The sequence below is a fragment of the Arvicola amphibius genome, chromosome 8 (genome assembly GCF_903992535.2).
Source record: "Arvicola amphibius chromosome 8, mArvAmp1.2, whole genome shotgun sequence".
NCBI classification, from domain to species: domain Eukaryota; kingdom Metazoa; phylum Chordata; class Mammalia; order Rodentia; family Cricetidae; genus Arvicola; species Arvicola amphibius.
The window spans coordinates 36,805,245-36,832,651 of record NC_052054.1 but is presented as its reverse complement, the minus strand read 5'-3'; the positions used below and the strand labels follow the sequence as shown (position 1 = coordinate 36,832,651).

General features: G+C 38.7%; 1 protein-coding gene across 3 annotated transcripts in view; it reads right to left on the bottom strand.

Moving 5' to 3' along the window:
- Positions 1–26,535, bottom strand: part of Echdc1 (ethylmalonyl-CoA decarboxylase 1) — a 37,216-nt gene extending 10,681 nt beyond the window's left edge. Inside the window, exons 1-6 of one of the 3 annotated variants that reach the window (XM_038338572.2) lie at positions 26,210–26,535; positions 25,833–25,905; positions 22,345–22,560; positions 18,457–18,599; positions 11,910–11,962; positions 9,820–9,900 (exon numbers count right to left, since the gene is read on the bottom strand). In XM_038338572.2, the coding sequence (XP_038194500.1) occupies positions 9,820–9,900; positions 11,910–11,962; positions 18,457–18,599; positions 22,345–22,558 (491 nt within the window). In that variant the 5' untranslated portion in view covers positions 22,559–22,560; positions 25,833–25,905; positions 26,210–26,535. Of the gene's footprint in view, positions 1–9,819; positions 9,901–11,909; positions 11,963–18,456; positions 18,600–22,344; positions 22,561–25,636; positions 25,701–25,832; positions 25,906–26,209 lie in introns of those variants that run through there. The other 2 variants (XM_038338573.2, XM_038338574.2) reach the window with 2 other exon arrangements.
- Between the last annotated feature and the right edge of the window lie 872 nt (positions 26,536–27,407).

Here is a 27,407-nt window from a genome sequence, read left to right as displayed (position 1 = left end):
TATTACAGGCGGGGAAAACCAGCTATTTGGGCTGTACAAGAACAGAAAGCAATTGATGCCCCTTCAGAGATACCAACAGCCCTACCTCTAAAATGGTTGAATGAGAAACCAATATGGACAAAGCAATGGCCTTTAGCTGAAGAAAAGTTGCAGGCTTTAGAACAGCTGGTACAAGAGCAATTGGATGCTCAACATATAGAAGAATCTACCAGGCCTTGGAATTCTCCTGTATTTGTGGCTAAGAAAAAAATCTGGTAAATGGAGAATGGTGACAGATCTCAGGGCTATCAACAAGGTTATTCAACCTATGGGCTCTCTGCAATCTGAAATTCCTCTTCCCTCTTTATTACCAAAAGGATGGCCTCTCATAATTATTGATTTAAAGGATTGTTTCTTCATTATACCTTTACGAAAAAAAGATAGAAAAAAAGTTTGCCTTCACAGTGACTACTTATAATAACTCTCAACCTACCAGGAGATACCAGTGGACCGTCCTCCCATAGGACATGTTGAACTCTCCCACCCTGTGCCAATACTTTGTAAATCAACCATTGCAAATAATACGCAAGCAATTTCCAAAGTCTATAATTTATCATTACATGGATGACATTCTGTTGTCTGATTCAAACATGGATACCTTAGAAAGACTGTTTGAAGAAGTAAAAATAGTTTTACCTAAATGAGGATTGCAGATTGCTCCTGAAAAAATTCAGAGAGGAGATTCTGTTGATTATGTAGGTTATAAAATAGGTTTGCAAAAAATTAAGACAAAAAAGGCACAAATTAGGAGAGATCGGCTACAGACTCTTAATGACTTTCAAAGGTTGTTAGGAGACATTTCCAGCCTTTGACCCGCTGTTGAGATAATACCTGATATGATAATTCATTTGAATAAAACCTTGCATGGTGAAAAAAATTAAACAGTCCCAGAGAATTAACAGCTGAAGCAGAAAAAGAACTGAAAATGGTTGAAGAAAAGTTACAGGAAGCACATGTGGATAGAGTGAATACAGAACAAAGTTGTATTCTTGTCATATTGCCTTCCAAAATTTCTCCTACAGGAATTTTAATGCAAAGAGATGATATTTTCTTAGAATGGATCTTTCTACCACATAAACCAAGTAAGAAAATAAAAACTTATATGAAAAAGTTTCTGAATTAATTATAAAAGGCAAATTGAGATTTTTGTCAACCAGCAGGCATAGACCCAGCAGAAATTATAGTGCCTTTTGCTGCTGATGAGATAAAAAAAAATTGTGGGAAGACAATGAACCATGGCAAAGAGCTTGTGCTAATTTTTTGGGAGAAATTAATAACAACTATCCAAAAAGCAAGAGGCTTAACTTTATAAAAAGAACTTCTTGGATTCTTCCTCGAATCATCAGTGACGCTCCAATAACTGGAGCCCGTACATTTTATACTGATGCTAATAAATCAGGGAAGGCAGGTTACAAATCAGAACAGTTGAGTAAGGTGGAACAAAGTCCTTATGATTCTGTCCAAAAAGCAGAATTATATGCCATTCTTATATTGCTAAGGGATTTTTAAGAACCTCTTAATATAGTTACTGACTCACAATATGCAGAAAGAGTTATCTTACATATTGAAACTGCTGGATTTATACCTGATGATACAGAACTAACCTCATTGTTTATCCAGGTACAAGACATGATCAGGAACAGGCTTTGCCCTATGTATGTAACACACATCTGATCCCATACGGGTCTGCCAGGTCCTCTAGCACAAGGTAATGCAGATATTGATCAATTATTGATTGGTAGTGTGCTGCAGGCTTCTGAATTTCATAAAAAACATCATGTCGATAGCAAAGGCTTGAAGAAAGAGTTTTCTATTACATGGCAACAAGCTAAGGAGATTGTAAGAAATGCCCTACTTGCTCTTTCTATAACCAAACACCACTGCCTGCAGGGGCTAATCCAAAGGGCACTCAAAGGAATGAAATCTGGCAGATGGATGTGTCCCACTTTGCAGAATTTGGCAAATTAAAATATGTACACCATACCATTGACACTTATTCAGGTTTTGAATGGGCAACTGCTTTAAGTTCAGAAAAAGCTGATTCAGTAATCACTCATTTATTAGAAGTTATGGCCATCATGGTATACCTGCACAAATAAAGACGGATAATGGTCCAGCTTATATCTCTAGGAAAATGAAATGGTTTTTTGCTTATTACAATATTAAGCATGTTACAGGCATACCATACAATCCTACAGGTCAAGCAGTCATAGAAAGATCAAATACAACTATAAAGGATATGTTAAACAAACAGAAAGGGATGGAAGATACCCCCAGGAATAGATTACATAATGCTTTATTAACCCTGAATTTTCTCAATGCTAATTAGAAAGGGACAACAGCTGCAGAAAGACATTGGATAATGGAAAAGTCTTCTGAATTTAATCAACCAGTTTATTTCAAGGATGTGCTGACCTCGCTATGGAAGCCAGGAGATGTGCTGTGTTGGGCAAGGGGTTTTACTCTTGTCTCCACAGGAGAGGAAAAATTGTAGATACCGTCAAAATTAATAAAGGTTCAGTTTGAAGAAGAGAAGCCCCTTGAAAAAGAAAAATAACAGTTCATACACAAGGATGATGATCATACTGATGGTAAGAAAAGCATATAGGTTGGGGGCAGGGTTCTTTTCTTATCTCCACAGGAAACCACTGATCTTCAAAGAATTTAAGGGACCCTGGATATTTAAATACTGATGGATGGACACTAGTTACAACCCAATATGGATCAACACGGAACCCAAAAAGGTTTGGTAAGTATAAAACAATACATATGTATACACACACACACACACACATACATATATATATATATATATATATGTATATGTATATATATATATATATATGTGCGCATTACTGTGTTTTTATTTATACATATGTAAAGCTGGTTCTGGAGTTGGACTCTGGCTCAGTCCCTCTTCAATTACAAGCCTGTTGATAAGAGATATCTCAGAGTTTCTGTCTCAGGTTAGGAGCCATGATATGGGACAGAATAATAATAATATACTTGATAAACTTTCTTTGACTTTCCTCATATCTGTGTCTGTCTTTAATACACCTTTCATTGAATATATGTTTGTATATGTCTTTGTAGATAATGTTTACCTTTTCCATAACAAACAACAAATTTTCCTTCAGTGATCTTTGAAGTTTCCAGGATGAAGATGGGGCCCCACAACATCAACTCCATCTGGTTACTATGATGTCATGTTTTTAATAGCGCTAAAATCAGACCTGTTTTTTGGTACCATCTGCACAGGACAGTTTCAAATGGTGCACATTTTTGACAACATTCTGGCCGGATCTCCTCAAAACATTCAGAGGCTAGTTACAATTTTCTCAGACCAAATGTTAATCTGGGACTTTTACCATCATTTGCTTTCACAGGACCCCCTAAGAAGAACGTCGCCCCCATGTCAGCTGGAAGCAATCTTAGAGGACGACGCCCCCTCTCCCAACAGAGTTTGCCCTCAGGTTCAGGGATACCAATTGGTTGTTGGTATAGGGTTGACGGGATGGGGGAGGTATTATATGGACTCAGGGTTGTTTATTGGAAAAAAAGGGGGGGATTAACTGTTTTGATGGGATGATTGGTATTTGTGAATTATTGTTTTTAGAAAATTTTATTGGTGCTGATTCTTGTATATTGATACAATGAACATTGTATATGAGTATGCTTCCACCTCTATTTATGAGGTAGAACTTCTACCTCTGTTTAAAACAATTATTATATTGAGATATTTACCATATTGCAATGTACATTTCTACCTCTGATATTATTTATGTAATAACATTGTTTACATTTGGAGATCATTGTCCTCATTTATTGCACAGTTGTTTATTCTCTTAGTCTTCAAGTTAGATAGGTTTTGAGAATTATAAATCAATAGTCATATATGTTTGTCATATTTATATTTAGGATAATCAGGTTTTGTAGATACACAGAAATTATATTTAGTATAGATAGTATAATCTTCGACCTCTTCGAAAAGCTGTAGAAAATGGCCTTTAAGCTAACCTAGAGTATTGTACTTATGAGACACAATCACTCCTGGAAACACTGCTCTACTCCCGAGAGAATGTTGAGCAACAAAGACACTCCACTGGGAGCTTGTCTTCTTCTTGGCTGAATTGGCCTTTGGGCAAAGAAAAGCCCATACCTCGACTACTGACAAAGATACAGAATATCCATACATGGATAAAACAGCATTGTCTTATCTTGCCAAGACAGGGTAGGATAGTTCTACTAAAGGTTCCTTGCCTTTGAAAAATGTCAGTTGTGTTAGGCCTTTGCCAAAGTTTGCCAAAGCAAACGAGACTTTGGGTGATTGCCCAGGTAGTCAGTTGTCTCTGTCATTTGTTGCACATTTTGGAAGTTTCTTGTTTGTACTTCCTGGTTGCTTATGTAATATTACTTCCCTTCTCCAATCTTTGATGGGGTTGAAGATTAGGTAATTGTAATTACCCTCTACATTATTTAGACTCCTTGAAAATGAATGCTTAGTAAAATTTTTGTTATATGTTTCTTGCTTAATATTGTTTGCCGTTTGTAATTTTATATTTATTATCTGTTTCCATTGTGTATAGTTGTATTTGGTTTTGAATCTGTCTTATTTAGACAAAAGGGGGAGATGATGGGGGAGCTAACCAATCCCCTTGTTTGAGGGGCATGCCCACTCCAGGGTGGGGGGGGGGGCAAATACCTTTAAAACATCCGTTTGCATTTGTTTTCGCTCTCTTTATTTCCTGCACTTCGCTGGAACTCTTTCTCTGTAAGTTTCTCCCATTTCCTTTTTTTATTAAAGGTGAGTATTTTATAATAAAGCTAGTTTGGTTAATTCCTATTGCCGACGACCATGCCCCTTCACATTTCCTATTTAGTCTCACATCACCCACAAAGCCAGTGTGACTTTCTTTAAGAACAAAAACGTAACAAGCTAATGCAGTCTGAAGTCCTGACAGCAGAGGGTGCTATGATAGAACTTCTTTTTTTCATTGTATCCATGAATCCACTCATACTGATTTTCAGAGGCTGAGATCTTGGTAAACCATCTCCTACACCAAAACAACTTTTTTTAAAGTTTCCAAGTAATAAATAAAACTGTTAACTGAAACAATTCCTTAATCACCAAATGAGAAACAAAAAGTTTCTTATTCAAGAGTTTGCTCAATCTTCTCTCACATTTTTCTATTATTCTACATCATTTATAAAAAGTTAAAATGAGAAAACATTTATTACAGAACATTTAGTTTATAACATTGGAAGTCATAAAAGGCATTGTGATAATATTCAGTGTATTAAATTAGCTTTGCAAGAGGTGAGAAGTTGTGGTGAAGAGGGGAAGGGGGGGAATCCAAAGGTGTTGCCAGGCACCTAACTTTTGACTGTGTCATGGTTCCTTAGGTCCTGGTTTTATAACAATCATAAAACAGAACATTTATGTTTAATATACACAGAACAAAAATGCTAGATGGTCTTATCAAAACTTAGTTTCTAAACTAGCCAAACAATACACAACAAAATAAATAAATCTATGCCATAGAAATTCCTTGTTAGGAAAATTTTCATCTTCATTTATGACATTAAATAACATTTTATAAAACTCCATAGAGTTGTTGTGTGGAATCTGTTATAGTTACTTTTCTCACTGTGATGGCAAATTCCTGACAAGAAATCAATGGAGGAAGGCAGGCCTTATTCTGGCTCACAGTTTACAAGAGTGCATGCCATCATGTCAAGGAAAGCATGGTATCAGGAGTACGAAGGGGCCTTCCATTATGGTGAGGAAGGTAAGGCATCGGGAATGGGGAAGGCTGCAATCTATCATAGGGAGGAAGGTAAGGCACTGGGACTGGGAGGGCGCATTCCTTCATGGGGAGGAAGGGATAACATGGGAGAGTAGCACTGCACACTGCTCGCACACTTAGAAGATAGAAGCTGTGAGTCCTGGTGCTCGGCATGCGGTCCAGAGCCCTGGGCCATGAAATGGTGCTGCCCACAGTCAGGGTGGATCTTCCAACCTCTGTTAACCTAGTTTAGGTAACCCTCCTGGACATGCCCAGAGATTGGTATCTGAAATGGCTCTAGATCCTGTCAAGTTGGCAATCAACATAACTGTACCTAAATATTCTTTCTGATGAAAATTAAATAATTAGCACAGCAATTTACTTTCACTATGTGTATTTATTTAAATGATAATTGACTAAAGCAAAAATATAGTAATTGTGCCATTACAATGCATAGAAGCAAAATAAATATGTCCAAAGACCAGGACACAAGTAATAGATGTACAGTGTAATATCCTAATATCTTGCATTAGATAGTTTATTATTTGATGGAAGGCTGTGACCACTTTAAGAGGCATATTGTTACTTCAAAACTAAAAGAAACCAATTTCTCTTTGTCTGTCTGTCTCTCCCCCCCCCCTCACTGTGTGCGTGTTTGTGGGAGGTCAATAGAAGTAAAAATTTATTACACAATCTACAATGAGGCAGTGAGAAAAGACAGTAAGAAAGAACAAACAGAGAAAAAATATTAATACGGTAGAATGGGGACAGGGGAGAGAGTGCAGTGGTTAAGAGCAGTTTCTGCTTTGGGAGAGGACCCAGGCTCAGTTCCCAGCACTGACATGGTGGCTCACGGTTACCAATAACTCCAGTTCCATGGGATCCAATACCCTCTTTTGCCCTCTTGAGAGCACCGTGTGGTACACATATCTATATGTAGACAAAACACTAATGCATATAATAAATAACTTTCTAGAAGATGGTAGACTGAAATGAAATCATATCAATAACAACAATGAGCATAAAATAGCACAAATCCGCCATTTAAAAGGCAGATGCTACAACAATGAATAAAAAAAATGTATGCTCTTAGTCTGGCCTTGTGTGCAGATAACTAAGCCCAGTTTCTTGAGAAACCACGGCAGAAGTAGGAACAACAACTCCAATACTTTCCTGGCTGACTAGGTAAGACCCCATTTCAAAATAAAAAATACAAAAAGACAAGGGACTTAGCTCAATGGTAGACGGATCACCCAAAGCTTCCATGGATTTAGTACCTCGTACCACCAAAAATGGAAAGAAGTATGCTCCTAATTATGTGATCTACTATAATTTATGTTCAGTTAAACATCAGGAATATAATATAAGGACAGAAAAGTTAACCACAAATAGGTAGGAATGGCTATATATCTTTATCACACAAAAGAGATTCTTGATTGAATTCCAGACCAGGAAAAAGTCTGAACTTCATCCCAGGGACCCTCCATCTAGAGGAGAAAAGCAGATACTATCTCTTACTTTGTTCAAATATTACTTGAAGATGCATCAAAGATTTTAAGACCTGAGACTTTGCAACTCCTAAGGGAAACCACTTCAAGATACAGGCACAGTCAATATTCTCCTGAATACCACATCAGTGGCCTGGGAAGTCGCAAAACTTCCAGTCTAACGAGTAGGACTGGATTAAATACAAAAGCTCTGTAATGCAAAGGATGGAGCTGTAAGGATAAAAAGGCAACTCACAGAACAGAATGAAATCTTCCCCAGCTATTCACCTGTCTGACAGGAGACTGGTAATCCAAAACACACACAGAACTCAAAATTATACTTCCCCAAATAATAATCCAACCAATAAATGAACAAAGCAAAATGGACAATTTTCAAAATAAGTGTAAATGGCCAATAAGCGCCATATACATATACATATAAAAGAATATGTTCAACATTCATTAACTGCTAGGAAAATGCAAACGGAAACTCCCCCAGTCAGACTGCTCTCACCAAGTCACAGAGGAAGAACAAATGCCGACCATGAGGGCAACACCACGGGTGGGACGGCAGCTTGTACAGCCACTGTGAGGATGCACACAGCTTCCTCCAGAGACTCAAAGCAGACCTGCCCTGTGACCAGTTATGTGCACCACTCCTGTGGATATCCCTTTAGGGATCAAAGTCAACATACAGTAGAGACCTGCATACCCATGCTTTTGGTATCATTATTCACAAGTGTAAAAACATAAAAACGTTCCATATCTTAACTGTGGTGGTTACATGGGCATCATCAAAATACCTTTATACTACACAATTAAAATGGGTGCTTTGGGCTACATATAATTTATATCTGAATATAAGATTATTTCAAAAACTTTTATAACTCTGATATTCAAAACGCTATTTATCTGAGCAGAAGGGCCATGTGCTTAGCTTCAGAAACTGAGCCAAAATTTGACTGAAACTTTTCTCTTAATGTATATGCCAAGATTTTGAAAGATGAAGTGTACATAATGAGTAAAAAAGAAGGAATAAGCACATTTAGTCAAAGTGGTTTTTAGGAGCTGGAGAAATGGTTGCCCAGCACCCACGTCACAGTTCAGAACGTCTTTAACTCCACCTCCAGGAGATCTGATGCCTTCTTATGATCCTGTGGGCACAGGCGCACACACAAAAAAGAAAAGTATTCACACAAAAAAGATAAATAAATCCCTTTTTAAAAAGTAATTTTTAAAAAATATACATTATGTGGGCAGGGTTTTAGAAGCTGAAACTATCTTCTGTTTAATATTATATCAAATCATTCTATAAGTAAATATATAAGTAAATTCTATAAATATGTAAACTGTATTGCTATAAATACTTTTAAAAAAGATAAAATAAAATCAAGATTAGTCCTACAGCCGAAAGCATGCCAAACAAAAGGAATAGTTTTAAAGTAAGACAGATTATTATTTTATTGACATTTCTGCTAAAAAAATAAAGTGGTAATATTAGGTAATACTAAGACTCAAAATAATTTTTCCTTTGTGAGCACAAAGGGTGAACATTATACTATAACCTATATACTCATGACCTCATTGAAATGTATCTAAATATTTATGGGAGAGATCAAAAGTTAACACAGTAGCTTCCTCAAGTCAGACAGATAAAGTGGCACACTGAGGATCAGCAGATGTGCAGCCAGCATTCAGATTCCTTGCTGCCCTCCCGGTTACACATACCAGTTTTTGAACACTTAAAAGAATCAAGTGTATTTTTAAAAATAAAGCACCTAACTTTCTTGCAAACACAGTTCTCTGCCATGACTCAAAGCCCCAGGGACTCCTCAAAACTGTCAATACAGAACAGTTCAATGTGATACTGTCTTACTCCATGTTTATGGATCTCAGGACAAACATACAACAGAATACAGAGGTTTGCACAGAGTGGTTCCTTGGGACAGTATTAAGAAGGCAGCCTCAAGCCTGGGCAGATTTTATGGCCTCTGTACCCATATTCTTATGGAGAGCTGGAAATCATTTTAAGGGGGAAAAGCTACAAGCTCCCAGAATTTCCTGCATTTTTGTTCTCTCATTTATAAGGTCATTATGAATCACAGATGGTGAAGACTTGACCTCAGAAAGGAATGGATCTCAGAAAACCTCTTGAAGACAGCCACAGGGGAATCTTTACGTCCACTCTCTTCTACATAAACACTCTTCAGTTGTTTACTCCTTTTGAATAATTCTCTTAAATTTTAAGAGTTTCATATATTTCACTGACTTTCCTTCTTAGGACCTTTGCTAATATAGGTTTATAAAAAATTACCTGGGTTTTTTAAATGGATTATAATTGAACAATAGTAACTGTACTAAACTAAAAATTATATACTTAAATAACTGATAAAAAGAAAATAGTCTTTAATCAATTATCTTGTTTAAGAATATATGAAATACTGAAATTAAGGCAAAATTACATTATGTGCTAAATGTGTTTATACTTACAGCAATTTTTGCCTTACCTGAAATCACACGCTGTGGTAAATTCTGCTCCTCCGCCCATTGCCCAGCCTTGAACCAGAGCAACGCTTATTAATGGTAGTCTGTATATTGAAGGAAAACTGATGTGAATAATTCTAACATTAGTGTTCATTTATATACATTATTTTAAGGTCTTCAACATTTCGCATTGTTAGCAATAAGAACCATCAAGAGTAGTGTGAGTCCTTGAACGTGTGCACCATCAGAAGTGAGATGAAGCCAAGCACACAGCAGCTCACACTAGTGCTACAGAGGGTTAGCAAAGCACCTTCCTGAATCACTGTCTGCTTTGCAGTGGTAGTACTGTAACTGTCTTCTAATCAGATAGCCTATGACATACCTTTAGCACCAGGGGCTCTCCACAGCTGTCAATACAACATACTCGCTGTGAAACTGTCTGCTCTACAGTCAGGTTGGGGATTTTACAATCCTATCTGAAGAGATAACCTGGTCTAAAACACAGAGCTACAAAACCAAGCACTTAAGATTCCCACCAAAAGACTTAGCATTACTATCTAAATGGTCATAGACTGCTCCTATATATAAGCATTATTTAGTGTTTAAAATAAATCTTATTGTTTCTGTTTACAAAGACATGTATAGGGGACATTGGTAAACACTTTCAATCCCAGCACTTGAGAGGCAGATAGAAGTGTATCTCTAAGAGTACAAGGCTATCCTGGTCTAGTTCCTGCACAGTCAGGGCTACTTAGCAAGACCTTATCTTTAAAAAGTAATAATAAAATAAAAGTACACCCTGTCACAACAGTGTGAGAATACTATCAGGCAGATTGAAAATGCTTCCAAAGTATACAGTTGTAACAGATTCGAGCCAAAATGTAACGTATTGGTCTAATGAGACTAAATAGTTCCTAATAAGCCCTCTTCCACATAGAAAGGATTACTTGAATGAGAACAACTTTTAGCTAGATGTGGGGTTGCACACCTGTAACTAGAAGATGCACACTCAGAAGATGGAAGCAGGGGAATCAGGAGTTTAGGGCTTGCCATGACCAGCAGTGTGTGTGTGTGTGTGTGTGTGTGTGTGTGTGTGTGTGTGTGTGTGTATGTGTTCAAACTGAGCTACATAATATCCTGTCTCAAAAATAAATTGAAAAATTTAAAAATAAAAAATCTAGAAAAAGGGACCGATGACTCAGTGGTTTAGAGTGCTTGTTGCTTTGGCAGAGGACCCAGGTTCAATTCCCAGCACCCATATGATAGCCAATAACCATCGAAACTCCAGTTCCAGGGTATCTGATGCCTTCCTCCTGTCTCTGAAGGCACTAGAAACACATGTGCTGCACAATACAGACACCCAAGCAAAATATTTATACACACATTGTAAAATAATCTAAAATTAAAATTTTAAGCTAGGGGGAAAGTCAAGAACAGTGTGATGGAGAAATAAGGACACGGTACTTAAAACAGGAACATGAGGATTCTATTATTTTTTTCTAGACTCTCAGATGAGTATAAAAATACAGAAATGCCTAATTAATAAGCATGCTTAGATGTGAATTTTCTCAGTTTTCATATGTTAAAACTGCTTACGTTTAGAATAAAGTCAGAAAGAGATTCAAAACATGTCAAAATTTGTAACCTGAAATGCATTTTTTTCTCCCTTTTTCTTTATCCAGCTACGAAGTAAGCCCATTTTGTCAGAGAGCTTTTATATTTTCCAATGCACAGGTCTCCCTCATCTGGATGCAGTCTGCTTCAGCCCACTTCTACTGTCCTCCTTCCTGGAGGGGCCTTTGCGTGTTACCTCTCGATCACGGTCCTTTCTCTGCCTGGTGTCAGCATCTGACTTTCGCTATAACTGCTCCTGGCAGGAGCTGGTTATATGGGCACTGCTTTGTAAATTATTTTCCGCTTCTTTTCAAGGCTGTTCACACCTCACTAACATGTCATTCTAATGACTGCTCTGTGTGGCATAAAGAAATAGTCCATTATTACAACAGACACAGTTTGAAGCTCAGCTAACCTTTTTAAATGTACAAGTAACGAAATAATAAATTACTAAACCCGGTGCTTTAAAAATCCTATTCTTAAAAGAAAGATACATTACCTCATAAATCTTGTTAAGGTGTTCTGCATGAACATAGATAAGGCCACTCCATTCTTCAAATAAAAATAAACATAAACACAAATAATTATTACATAAGAAACATTTTTAAAATTCAGAGTTCGAAAAGAAACAAAGTCAAATGTTTTGAAAACAGACATTTTCATTTTGTACTCCGTGAGGTGGAACCGTAAATGATGCTGTACGTGCTGTTCTCCCAGGGCTTGAGCTCAGCATCGCACAGGGTGAGTCAGACAGTTCTCACTAATGTGGCAAAAGTTCTAAACCCAGAAGGTTAAGGAGGAAGGGAAGGGTTGATGACGTAACAGTTTGAGGACCTAGTCCATCATGGTAAGGAAGGCGTGGCAGCAGAACCCCAGGCAGCTGGGAATCCAGCATGCGCAGTCAGGAGGCAGAGGGGAATGGCATTACTCAGCTTATTTGCTCTTCATTTGGACCAGGACCCCAGGATATGCAAGTGTCACCCACATTTAGGGTGGTCTTTCCATCTCAATTAACCTAATCCAGAAAACCCCTCATAAGAATACACAAAGGTTTATTTCCAAGGTGACTCTTGAATCCCATCAAGATGACACCCAAGACTGACCACTGCAGCTTCGTGGAAGAGTGGAGCACCACTCAGTAACTCGGGAGAAACTCGAGTAGGACCCTCCACCTGCTACCTCTAGGAAGCCATGTGTAAAGAGAGAGGTATAGTGAGCTCTGGGATTTGCACTCTACGGCTTTGAGTCCCAGATTTTTCACAAACTCTGTATTTTCTCATAGGAGCCATACCTTCTTCAATCCAGTATAATCCGGCATTCACCCTTGTCTCAAAACATTTTAATATTCTATTTGTCCAATTAAATGACTTTTCCTTCTTGCATATCATCTCTTCAGCTTCACACCTGTTCCTTCACTCCGGTCCTCTCTTCCTAGGCACACTCTTCACTCCTAATTATCTGTTGCTTGGTTGTTCATCTCCAGCTTCCACCCTCAACTCATCACCCTGTACAGGCAATCCACTGAAGGCAAGTCCTCTTCGAAACACTCCCCATAGCTATGTCTCTCTCTTTTGTTACTCATATTCTTTTCTTTGAAAGTTTAAACCACTCCCGCTGCTGGATTTAAGTATTAGAACCTGCTGGATATTTCCCCGTTCTGGACTTCACTGGTACTGCATTAGTACCTCAAACTCAGCACTGCAAACTTCCCAGGAGTAAAAGGGCCGCTTAAGCTCTCGTTCTGTCACTGGGACAGCGGGCACTGGAGCCTATCCTGACTACAAGCACAGTTTTCTCATCCACAGGAATGAGGACTAAACCAGGGATTCTAGTTGACTTACAGAATGGTGGGAAAGGCAGAAATCTGTAGAAGGAGCTACAGGCCGCTTCCCGCCGCCTGGCTCCCAGCCACCAGCTAGCTTTACCCAAAATAATTGCACGGAAATTGTATTCATTTAAACACTGCCTGGCCCATTAGTTCCAGCCTCTTATTGGCTAATTCTCACATCTTGATTAACCCATTTCTATTAATGTGTGTAGGACCACGACGTGGTGGCTTACCGGGAAGATTCTAACCTGCGTCCATCTCGGAGAGGAGAGCTATGGCGACTGCCTCACTGCCTTCTACCTCTCAACATTGTGTTCTGTTTATTCCGCCTACCTAATTTTCTGTCCTATCAAAGGCCAAGGCAGTCTCTTTATTTGATCAATGAAAGTAACATACAGACAGATGACCCACCTACATCAGAAATCTGTGCGTTCTGTGGGTAACACACGCAGACCACTTAGTAAGAACAGTCAGCAATGATCACCAGGCTCAGATGCTGGTGGTATTACTAACTCCTCCAGGTCACACAGTCCTATCAGCAGGGCCCAAGTGTGTCTTCTCTGCTCCTCCGCTGAAATAGTTCCAACATTTACTTTCTTTTTTTCTACTTTTATCCCAACTGAACAAATCTAGACCTGTTTGTTCATCAGTTCATGGGTTGATTAGTTAAAAAAAAAAAAAAAAAAAAAAAAAAAAAAAAAAAAAAAAAAAAAAAAAAAAGAAAGCTTTACTTCGCACCTGATATTTCTGCATTTAATATCTTTTTCTTAGGAATTCTTCCCATCCTGCTGTCTGGTAACCCTTCCTGTAGGATAAGAGATTTCCTATCAGCTACAGAATGATCTAAGATCTTTGATAAACCAAATCCCACAAAATTGTAAAGTACTTTATTAATACAGAATCTTAACTTTAGTCACAAAATATCTGGCCTGCTGATCATGGCAGACTTTTCTAGTTAATAAGCAGTCTATGTGTTACACAGTAGTTTTTTTTTTTTAAAAAAGAAACCTCCTATACCTTAACTACAGTACTTAAAAACAGTTTTCTGTGAATTGTGTTTCAATTCATTATTTAACATATTGCTTCTACAGGATGCAATCTAAAGGATATAGTAAGTCCTCAACAATCTTGGTGGAACAACCATTAAGGTACTGTATATTGTTTTTTGGTTTGTTTGTTTTTTAATGCTTGAATAGAAAATAGCACCAATGAAGAAACAATTAATTTGAACTGAGGTGCAGAGATGTGGGGGTGGCAGAAAATGCTAGGCTATGCCTTCCTTGAGGCTAGTAGCATACTATTCAATACTAATGACAATTTTATAATAGAGTGAGTGTGTTTTGACATAAATGTATTGTAAAATAGAAATTAATACTGGCCCAAAAGAGCCAGGGATAATTTTATCAAGAATGGTGGCACACACTGTAATCCCAACTCTTGGGACGCTGAGGCAGGAGAATCTCTAACAGTTTCAGGATAGCCTGGTATACACAAAAACAAGAAAGTAAACAGGAAAAAGAAGAGAATGAATTGTTATTATTAATTCATCACCCAAAGCTACAGAGTCAAACACTCATTTATTTTCCTGAGTGAAGGAAGAAGAGAAATCAAGGGGCTAGAGACATGACTCAGCACTTAAGAGCATGGGCTATTCCTCCAGGAGCCAGGGTTCAATTTCCAGAACCTACACTTTAGCTCACCACATCTCTAACTTCCATTCCAGGAGATAAAATACTCTGTTATGTCCTCTCTAGACATGCAAGCAATACATAGGCATACATGCAGGTAAAACACCCATACACATAAAATAAAACAAAATTTAAAAAGAAAGGAAGAAAGGATTAGTTAAGCAAAAATAAAATAAAATAAAATACTACCTGAAAAAAATAACCATGAAAAAACAGATCTGCCAAAGTATGGGTATAGGCAGCTGGAAAGTACTGAACAAAGATGTGGAGAGATGCCACAGATGCTGTTTTCTGTCTGTATCCTGAGATCCTACTTTCAGCTCTTCCCAATAACATCCATGACAAAACATGTACAGTACCCAATGCGCACAAGGAAGCATGAGCATCACACTGTGCACTTGCACCCATCTTGAGTATAATAACTCGCATCTTGCAAAGTATCTTATTCTATGGCTATAAGAACCAGCTTTAGGGATTAATGAATTTCCGCCAAATACATTGAAGGATTTTTGGGAAACAAGTAATATTGTTATTATTATGATTAAAATAAAAATGCAGAAGAGTATCAACAAGCCTAAAGTAGTTAGACAGAAATTGGGGGTCTCTATAAACATTTAAGCAACAAAGACCCAAGCAATACACTGTCAGAAGAGTAACAAAGGAGGTCATCATCTTTAAGCTATGTTAAGACTGTGAAGGTTTCTAAGCCCCAAACCTTTCCTTGCTGCATTAAACCCACGTGCTGTGAAGTAAGCAATGCTGTATTTTTCTATACAGTGAAGTTCACCACTGTGGACTTGGATTCCTACTTACCTTTAAAAAAAGACTTCTTAGGGTCTGCACAACAACCATGGCATATAGTCTCCATCTTATAATTGAATAATATTTACACATTTTTGCTACTTTTTGCTTTTCTCCTTTTCATAACTGTTCAGGGCTAATCCTTGTGTTTCATTAGTCCATCTCCTAGCTTTCACATTTTCTATTAAGAACCAACTGTGTAATAGGGATAATGGTAGAATCTTTCCTCAGCATGAAGAAAAAGACCTCAAAAGAAATCAGCTTCTGACAGGGTCAGTTATACATGAAAGTAAAAATCTAAGGAAATAGCTTAGGAATACAGTATTGCCAGTGCTTATACCATGGTGGATATATAAGGGTAACACTGGGCTTGTCTGTTTCTGTGGATGCTTGGAAATTTTCTTCAGAATTTTTTATTGAAAAATTACAGTGGCAAAGAAACAACATAATTACCTTTTAAAGACAAGTCTTTTAATAATCACACTAAAGCATTTTATTGTATTTAGAGGACAATGTAATCCACTTCCTAAATTGGCATACATATATATCAGTTACTTCATCATTCCCAGAAAGGAAATTCATCAAACATGCAGATGCTACTGACTCATTTGTTACACAAAGAGTCAGTATGCTGGCCACAGAAATGATGTGCTGAGAGAACAGATTCAGAATGTGCAGTCACAGTAGGTATCATGGCCTCAGCTGCAAGGGTTAGATGCATTCAAACATCCAACTACAACTCATGTTAGGTGCCTGCAATTCCTAGACTTCAAGACTTTAAATTTCATATTTACATGTACATAATTACTTCTAAGGTGCAGAAGATTACAGATTATTTGAAAAAATATTTCAGGAATTACATATATACTATTTCTACTTATCAATTTTAAAATAAGCATTAATAAATATACCCTATTCTTTAAAAATGTTATTGTAACCCTGAATATTACCCACAAAGACATTGATGTGGTGGGTCATGACTATAAGCCTAGCTCTCAGAAGTTTGGGGTTGGAGGATTTCAGGAACTTTTTTTTAAGATTTATTTATTTAGTTATTATGTATACAACATTCTGCCTTCATGTATGCCTGCCTGCCAGAAGAGGGTGCCAGATCTCATTACAAATGGTTGTGAGCCACCCATGTGGTTGCTGGGAATTGAACATGGGACCTCTGGAAGAGTAGTCAGTGCTCTTAACCACTGAGCCATCTCTCTAGCCCCGATTTCAGAGACTTTTAAGACAGTCAAGGATACAAAGTTTACATAATGAGCAATAGGACAGCAGTAGTACAAAACAACTCTGAACTACAAAATAAGACTGAACACACACACACACACACACACACACGGATATGAGTATGAGGAACTTTCACAGATGAGAGCTCTAAGGAATCATGATGACTCCTAAATAGGATTCAAAACAGAAAAAGGACAAAATAGTGATGTGGGATTTCTCTCTGTATGCTGTGATTACCATTAATAAATTAAAAAAAAAATGGCTTGGCCTGATTGGGTAGAACAGATCTAGGTGGGGAAAACTAAACTGAATGCTGGGAGGAAGAAACCATGGAGCCACTACCAGAGATAGGCGCGCTGAAGCTTTGCTGGTAGGCCACGACCTCATGGTGAGGCACAGATAAATGGAGATGGGTTAAATTAAGATGTAAGAGTTAACAAATAAGAAGCTAGAGCTAATGGGCCAAGCAGTGATTTAAATAATATAGTTTCTGTGTGATTATTTCGAGAGTCTGGGCAGCCTGAAAATGAATAAGCAGCCTCTTATAACACAAAAGAACTACCAATACCAATAATTTATGAAATTTCTTCTCCCTCCTCTTTTACACCACTCTGACATGTAAAAGAAGTACATATCTAATATATGCAACTTGAGTTTACAGGTAATCAGAAATTCAATTATCAGCACCTATTCAGACTGCAGATATACCCATCAATTATAGTATTTTTATCATCCCCTTTATCATCAGTATGGAGTGTGTGTTGTGTAAGAACACTCAATGTAAGACCCACAATTTATGGATATACTATATATAGCATTGCTCATTATAGGCACTATGCTAGAGAACTAATTTCTAGCACTAATTTATCTGTGTAACAGAAATCTATTTCCCATATTCCCTCCTTAGTACCTGTCAAACACCATTCTACTCTGTGTTCCAATAAGCTTCTCTATTTGAGATTCCATGTGTGAGATCAGCGTGGGATTTCACTGCAGTAATCTTTATACCATAGTAATATGCTAAAAAAGGGCATAGGGTACACATAAGGAGAACTCTAGACTATCTTCCAACTGTTTCATAATCTTAAAATTATTCTAAAATATCAATTTTTGTAAAAAATATTCAATCAAATTAGAAAGGAAAGAGATGTGGTGGCACTACTAGGAAGGAGAGTAGCAGGAGCAATACTGAAAGCATCCTCCATAGCTACCAGCGCAACTAAGAGCACTCCACTTAGACCACAAAGATGAGTACTTTCAGTATGTCAACCCAACTGTCTTTCAGAGATCGTCTGTAGGTCAGACCTCAACATTTATTTGCTTTCCTGTATTATTCACCTTATAAATCTTTATAATTTCTCACGAAGAATAAAAAGGAAACAAACCAAACAAAACAGACACTACAGTTAGAAAGCTAAGGAGTACAAGTTATGACAACAACCACATAGGACAGTCTGCTGAGAGCAGCCTCGGCACACAGCCTACATACTTGCCTCTGGAGAGGAGAGTGCTTTCACAGCATTCAGATCAGATCCTGAGCAAAACGTATTTTTTGCCCCATGGACAATGAGGCCTTTCCCTTCTGTCCAATTTTCCAGTTCAATCACCCTTTCCAAAAGTTGTAGCATCATGACACCTACCAGATGGGAGCAAAAACACGAACAGATGTAAGAGACTGCTAAAAACAAAAATAGTAACATGTCGAGCAAGACTACCAGGACATATATTCTACTACTGTATATCTACTGTGTATCTACCAAATGCCTATTGTGCTGACTGAAAGGGTAAAAGTTAAACGCTGTGGATCCCTGAGTGGCGGCAGCAGGCCACCGGCTGATGCTGGCACTGGGCAAAATTGCCTTTCATCTAAACTGAAGATCTCCAAACATGGACAGAATTGCTGGAATCGACAGCCTAGATACTCAGGTCAAGGTAAGCTTGTCTTCCTACAGGTTTCTTAGCCCACAGGATCTTCTGGAGCCTGGCAGGCTCTGCACTAAACAGCAAAGACAAATACGACCTTCAGTGACCATGGAGGACACTGAGGCGTAGCTCTAGGTGACAACCAAGTTAAGTTCTCTGTCGTTTTTTAATCAGTAACTCAAGTAAAATTTTAGCCTTCTCCAAGATCTCTGATGCAGTTTGACAGCTGAGAGGTCTTGTCATTTAAAAGGACAACCTCACCAAACAAATTGCAGTAAATTACAAATACAAGATATTAAGGTGTGTACCTGCAAGTAATAAAGGTGTGAAGGCCAATACAATTTAACAAAGTTCTCTCTCACGCTGCCTTCCATAGTCTTAAAAATACTTTTCATTATGCAAAAATATCTGTCACAGTCATTCTAACATAAATATGCTACTGTTTATACAATGTATATATCTAAAACTTCTGTTTTCACAAACCCAAAGAATTCTTGTGAGTTCCAGGGAGCCGAATTGAAGGTTCCACCTTAAACAGGTCAGATACACCTGCCTCAATTCCCTAGTCCTAATTTTTTCCCCTTAACTTTGTCCTCTGTTCTGCTAATACCTTAGACGGGTGTAAGAGACACCAGACATTTCCATATCACAAACACCCGAAAGACAGACCAGCTACGCCAGGATGTGACCAGCACCCAGCCTTCTCAGGTCCCCCGCCCCAAAGAAGACACCCACAAATAAGCAGGAAGCAGTCTTGAGAATGTGCCGCCCCAATTCCTTTAACCTGCTGTACCTAACCTCCTGCCTTTTTATTATAAAAAATAGATAGGAATGTAATGATCTGTTCTGTCCCTTAAAGAGACAAGCCTTGCCTATTCCCTCCTCTGTCCACTGAGGCAGGCAGATCTTCCTTCCTGCTTGCAGCCTGACTCTCTCCCCTTTCCATCTCCCTCTTGAAGAGGCAGCTTCTGTCTTTCTCTTTTCTTCTCCTTCTCTCCTCTCCTCCCCTCCCCTCCACCTCCTCCTCTTCCCCTTCCCTCCCTCTCTCCTCTTCCTCCTCCTCTCTCTCTCTCTCTTTTTCTCTCCATTCTCTCCTCTTCTCCTTCTCCCCCTTCCCTTCCATAACCCACTAAATAAATATCCAGCCTCACTCTGCATGGCGTACCTGTCCAAGTCTCTGTCTCTTGCCTGCTCGTGGCTCCCTGCCCAGAACCAGCTGGAGCCACTCGGGGATCGGCAGCATTTTACTTTTCCCATTACAGTGATACAATGGAATATACAAACAAGGCATATAAAACAGCCCCGTCTTAAAATTTTAATTCATTAGTCTATGTATCTTAAGAAATCAGACAAATATATTTAGAAAGAAAAATAAAAATGATCATACATGTCCTAAATAGATAAAAAAGGAACATAATATTGGATACAGTGATAAGACAAAATTACTTCTTATAGTAAAGATAGCAAAATCACATTGTCTCAGTGAACAAGCTCAGTAAGTTTCATGAGCATAAGGTGACTGTGAGATTTTATGATTTAAAGGCTATAAAAATATAGGACAAAGTGAGTCCAGCTCTCTTCCTAGCAGGACTGACAAGATCTTAGTTAGGTCTAATAAATACATAATATACAAAAGGCATGGCTGACAAACTGACATGCCTGAGGAACAACATGAAAGTGCTTCACGGGTCTACCAGGAGTCAAGGCAATGATTTACGTCTTAGATCATTATGGTGATATCTTTACAAAATTCTTTCACAATAAATTTAATGGCTTTCCTTTAACAATATATTTAAAATTGGAATCCGCAGAGAATATCATCTGAAGATCTAATGACTAAGCTGTATCTTTGCACATCTTTGGTTATCTTCCAGGGCTATAATGTCCTTACTATGCTAGATAAAGGAAAACACAATTAGAAGCCAAAGTAAAGATCGTAACTGCAGGTTATAACTTCCGGACAATCTACTGTTTCCAAGCCTTGCTACACTGATCCCACTAAAATATACAGACTTATTTTAAGGAAAAAAAATATACAAGGTCAATAATCACTATTCTGCCATTCTTTAAATAACCAGTGGGATGGGGTTCTACAGTAAATGTTAGATCAATGTCATGCACTCACAAATAACTAAAAAAAATAATCCTTTTTAAGTATTGTCTACTTAAAATAGAAACTTCTCAAGAATGTCCTATGTGCTTAAAAAATATTATTGCATCCAAATTACTTCTAGTTTGGGAGAAACCAAAGATGCACACATTTAGTGTAAGAATAAATCAATCTATACAAATATATATCTTCAATCATGTATGATATTTAAGTACCTAAACAATAATGGTGTCTATGAACATTAAAAAAAAAATTATACTACTAGTTAATTTTAAACTCACTCTTTTGACTTAGTGCAGTAAGCCTAACGAATTGAAGGAGAACTTACACACTAAAGGGCCTTAGAGTGTCTGCTTATATTATTTTTAAGCAAATGCACTGGGGGTTCACTCATCTCCCCACCCAAGCTAACAAAACACCATACTTAAAGCAGCTGTGCTTTTATTTGTTTTGCACATTATGCATCAAAATAACACTCACCTATATAACTGAATATAAGCAACTACCATTAAAGGCCATTAAATTTATTGTGAAAGAATTTTGTAAAGATATCACCATAATGATCTAAGACGTAATTACATGCAAATTTGGAACACTTGAAATGTGGATGGTCAGCTGAGATATGAACTAAATGTAATAACAGATTTCAAAGGCATACTATGAAAATAAAAAAGAAAGTATCCCATGTGTAATTTTGTGTATGTTATTTTTGTTGAAAATATTTTAAAGCACTTGTGTTTGATATACATAGAAACAAAATCTCAGACTGTCTTATCAAAATTTAGTTTCTAACCTAACTGAATAGCATAATAAAATAAATAAATATAACACTACAAAAATTCCTTGTTAGGGACATTTTAATCTTCATTTATGACATTCAAAAAGTTTTACAAAACTCCATGGAGTTGCTGTGTGGAATCTGTGATAGTTACTTTTTTCACTGCGATGTCAAATTCCTGACAAGAAACAAATGAAGAAAGGAAGACTTTATTTCAGCTCACAGCTTATGAGGGCGCACGCCATCATGGCAAGGAAGGCATGGCATCAGGGCTGGGAGGGCAGCTCTATTTGGTTTTGCTTCCTAAATGATGGCTGCTAGAATATTTACATCTACACATGAATCTCATTTTTATTAATATTTGCATTCATAATTTTTAAAAAAAATCACTATGTGCATAATTACAAAATATTTCTGGTTCACATTACAGACATTTATACACACACACGCACACGCACACTACAAGGAATACCAAGGCTTTCAAGGATTTTGTCAGCATGGCCAGGCCCGGAAACAATAGCAGGCTCTGACTCGGTGTCACTCTCTCTCTGGAGAGGGGACCTCCCGTACCTGAGAAGGCATTCATTTTACTGGGGTTGTTCAGAGTGAGAATGCCAATGCCATTCTGCTTCTTCTGGAGGTCAATGGAGCCGCCAGGAAACTGCTCCAGTATCTTTTTCACTTCCTCCTCGTGGAAGCCATGGGATGTGTTATAAAGCGACACCCCAGTTTGTAACAGTTTCGTCCTTGCAGACAGAGATGTAGTCAAAAGACTTTTTGCCATTTCTAGAAAAGAAAGAAGTATGAAATTGCTTCAATAAAAGACTCAGTTTTATTTCTCTACCATTATGTCTGGATATAACAATAAGCCTTTCTCTTGAATTGTGAAAACCTCTCTAAGGAAGGTAGATTCAATTTAAAAAAAAAAAAAATTAAGACACAGCCTGATTAAGGAGGCCAGGCTAGCCTACATCTCATTTTCCTTCAAGGTCCCAGCTTTCCTACGGGTTTGTCCATGCTGGCGTTGAGTCATTCCTGCTCCTGTAAGTAAACCAATAAATGCACTAGTTCACCAAAGTGGTATTTAGAGGACTGTTACGTTGGCCTGTAATTGATTCTCAGTTTGGACTGAACAGACATTTGTGTGCCTCCCCAGGGAATAGTGTCTTGCAACACTTTGTATGTGTGCATTTTTTATCAACTGTTACAGATCTTTTATTCTACTGCCCACAGCTTTCCTAGAGGCTGTAAGCTAACAAATCTCACATTCCTAGCTCTGATTCAGGCCTCATTTATACCTGGATATCCCTATAATTCAATTGGGATATTCTGAAATTAAGATTTTTTAATGCCTCTCTACTATCAAAAGAAGTATGTCCAAAGCTTTCCTTGATTTGGCCTCTACTTAAAACTTGCATCTCTTCTCTCACGATCACCCCTCACATATACGTATACACATACATATACAAATATACATACATGGACTCAAATAACCAGAGTCTCACAAATATAATATGCTATATTATTTTCCCCCTTTTTTCTGATATGGTACTTTAGAACAGAATTCCTAAGTTTCCCCTAAAAGTTATTATTAATATTACCCCAAGTTAACATGTTACATATATCAGTAATTTTTGTTTCCTCTCACAAGGCAAATGGATGTTAAGGGTTAGGACTAATACACTCTTAGACTTAGAGGTGATTTACCAATAAAGAGCAAAAAGAAAAAAAAGACTAGTAAATTTGAGGGAACCCAGTCAAGACCTGTATCACCCTAAACAGTTCCATTTGCAGAGAGAGACTGAATTTAAGCTCTCTGCGAAAGGCAACCAAGTGTGCTTCCTCTCTATTGGCCAGTCTTATTCCCCACAGTATCCTTCATATTTGGGAAAAGATACTTTTACTCTCTCACGGTAATAAGGCCACACAGAGCAGTTGTCAAGGCTTTGCTGGATCTGCTTCTGACACTGAAAAACGTAAGCTCTCAAGGTCACAAACTCGATTGAAAAGTTGAATGGCCTACATAGCCAGGTGGAAACCTAAAGAGTTTGTCACTTTTATATGGGCTGCTTACTCTGCAAAGGTTTGGTTTGCTCCTGAGTATAATCAAGTATAAAGAGATAACTCAACTAAGAAATTAATTTGGAGCAATTGGTCATAATTCCAAAGGAAGAATGCTAAGAAAACTTAATTAGGCTTTAGATGACCATTTGAGAATATTAATTTGTCTGTGTTTTTATAATGGTTTGTTTAGGAAAAGAACAAGAAATTAATGTATAAAATATAGAGGCTTAAAAATCACTGGCATTTTAATTATTATTATAGGTTAGTAGAATCAGAACTTTTTGTTTGTTTGTTGGGTAGGAGCTTGCCTACTTTATCTCGATATATTTATTGTCTTGCTCTCCAACATCTGGGGACTCTGGCATGATAAGTATTATTGCTATCAGATCATGCCTCTTTACTTTCAAACCACTGAACACTTAAAATAGTTATGCAATGCATTGCTTTGTCTCATTAGAAAACCTTAACTTGTGAAACGGACACTTTCCCAAGAAAGGCTTCTGTTATGACATGTACCCATTCTAATTCCATATTTTTCTCTTCTTCCTTTATTCTGCGTCTCTCCCAATACTGACCCTGTTTCCTGTACTCCTTTCAGATTCCCTATCTGTACCAGAGCAAATCAAAGTACAGCGTGAGCCTGCTAGACCCAAAATTTGGGACCCCAGTTCTAACAATGTGATAATAGCTTGTTGTGCATACTTTCACCCCGATTCTAAAGTCACAAACTAAAGTATGTCATGGTCTGGGCTCAATGGTTAAAATTGTTTACCCCTGCCCCCAGAGAACCTGAGTTTGGCTCCCAGCTGGTAACTCCTGCTCCAGGAGACCCAGCCCTCTTCTGACTTCCCACTCTTGTGCACATAACCTGACCACTTCTCCACACACATAATTAAAAATAAATAGGTTTTAAATGTACATGAGGGCTAATGGTGCTGTTAGACATTAGTGAATTAGTGCAGCATCTGAAAATTCAAGTAAGGAGTTTAAGATTCAGACAGACATACATAAGCAACCTACATTTGCTTTACTCTTGGCAACACAAGGCAATGAAATTTTATAAAACGTTTTTCAGTGCAAAAAAAAAAAATAATAACCAAACCGTATCATGTGGGCTGTTGTGCTGTCCTAACAGGGAACAGATTGCTCCAGCTGAGAAAGCTAACTGCCAAACCACTGGACAGCTGAAAAGGATACCTCTCTTGGCCATCTGGGAACAAGGTTTCCCTTGCCAATTCTCCCACTAAGAATCCTTTTCTATTTAACCCCACACTGGAATCAGTAACTTGGGCTAGAACACTTACATAATTCCATATTTTAAAAAATCAGAGTAAGGAGAGAAACAAACAATAAAAAATCAGAAGGTACTTTAGACTGAAATATATAACCTGTTTCTCCGGTTTTCAATTTCATACTCCTTAACTCTCAAGTCCCGCTAGATGACACCCACACCTCCCCCGCACCCACACACACCCAAGAAAGTAACTTTCATTGCCTCAAATCTTATTTTTTGTCATCCTAAATTTCAGCACGTATGATATTACAATCTTTTGTATTTTGGACAGTAGTACCAAATCATCCCCTCCACTTCCCTAGTCTGCATAAAATCCCATCTCCATTACCAACATCTGCGGTCGTATCAAACACGGTCCAGACTACTTCTGACAAATTGTCCTGCAAAACTCTGTTGCCAAGAGAGCACCTGGAGTGCTGGGAATACTTCCTGGCAAATAATTTCCTTAAAACAAATTCGTAGGCTTCAGGATTTGACCATAGCTGGTTCTTCAGTCTGACTCACCCCGCTGCAACTCTGTCTCTCCACAAGCCGGCTTGCCTTTCAGAAATGACGATTACTGACTTCTCTTTGTACCCCATCAGATCATTAGCTAATCGGCTGTCAAGTAATAGTCCAATGAGGTGTCCAAAAACAAAACCAAACCGTTTCGTTGCCCTGCCCCTTCTTCCTCCAACCACCCGAGATTTCATAATTTTACCTGTCAATTCCTCCAAGGAGAATACTATTTCTTCACACTAAATGTCCGATTAGGCGTGCTCTGATCGCTAAACCTGTAACATCCAGAAGAAGAGAGAGTAACACGTTATAGAATCCGACGTGGAAGTTCGGAAAATAAGAAGTGCTAACTTTTACGCCCTCCAGAAAGCCTTTACCGGCAGTAACTCCTCAAGGATTTGGACAAAAGTGGGGAAGGGGTAAAAATAAAAAAAACTTTACTAACACCCGCTTAGTACGGTTGTTCCTCCTTTGTTGTCAAAAGGTTGGCTACACGAAACAAGAATGAAGGCAATGCTTAAAAGCAGCAAGATAATTTAGTTCACAAGTAGACATTAGAGAGATCAAACTGAACATCACCTAAGTTCTCAAGGGGATTCCAAAGTACTCAGAACTCTCAAATCTTCTCAGCCTTTGAAATTGCTGGAGTCGCTGTTTTCCCACGATCTCTGCAACACGCCCCCGGAATCGCCCCGAGACCCACCTGAGCGGCGCCTGCACTGCCTTCAGGAGCCGGCAGAGGGCAGCGCGCCTGCGCGGCGACCCGGTGCGCAGCGGCGCGCTCCTCCGCTCGGGATTCGCCGGCACGGCGCTCCTCCTCCATCACGCCACAGTGGGTTCCCGGCTTCCCCGGGGAGCCGCACTCCCACGCACGCCGACCGCCGCTGTCCGGATTTACGGCCCCAGAGCCCCGGCGCTGACTTCCCCTTCCGCTTTCTTAAGCCCCCCTCTTCCGCTCTCCTCACGCCGTGTGCCGCTGTGCGCGAATTGCGCGCGACCCTCTTCCGCTCCCACCCCGGGCTTCCGGGTCTCTGGCCCGCTGACCTGCTTCCGCTCCTGCCGCCCAGAGCCCGCTCACACTCGAGCCCTTTGGTTGCCAGAGCCCCTGGGCCATCCGAAGGAACTCCCCGGCCCCGGAAGACCCACCCGTTCCCTTCAGATCCCCCCCCCCCCCTTTTCGGTAACTTTCTCCCCAGATGTCGCGAGCTGGAGAAGGGACTTGGGTTTTTCTGTGGTTCTTTGCCGTAGGGTTCAGGCCAGGGAAAGGAGAGACCCTAGATGCTTCCCATCCTGTTTGATTGCTAATCTAGAAAGAGGAGAAAGGGAGAGAATGGCAAAGGATACCCAGCCTTTTTAGATTTAAGAGTTATTGTGGGCAGTATTATGTCATCAAAAATTAAATATTCAGTGAATACTTGTGACATGACATACGCTATGGCATGTGCTCTTTAAGGGCACCAAGCTAGAAATCTGTACCGACCTCTATTTTTATGGCCCAGGCTGTAAAAAAGTACATTGGAAGCCAACCGAAAGGAGAGGTGCTTTTACTCCACATTTTATCATTTGTATCATTTTATCCCAGAGAAAGGACTCAGATAGGTAGATGATATCAAAGGTAGACTAAAGCGGCTGAAACATTTTAATCGATAACTTGGAACAGTACGGGGATGTCTGTTCCTAGTTGAGCAGATGCAATTTGGGTGTTTTAAGAGGACAGTCTGAGCTAAGTAGAGAAATGGAGAAAGTACAACTTGCTTGTCAGTGTAGAGAAAGTCCA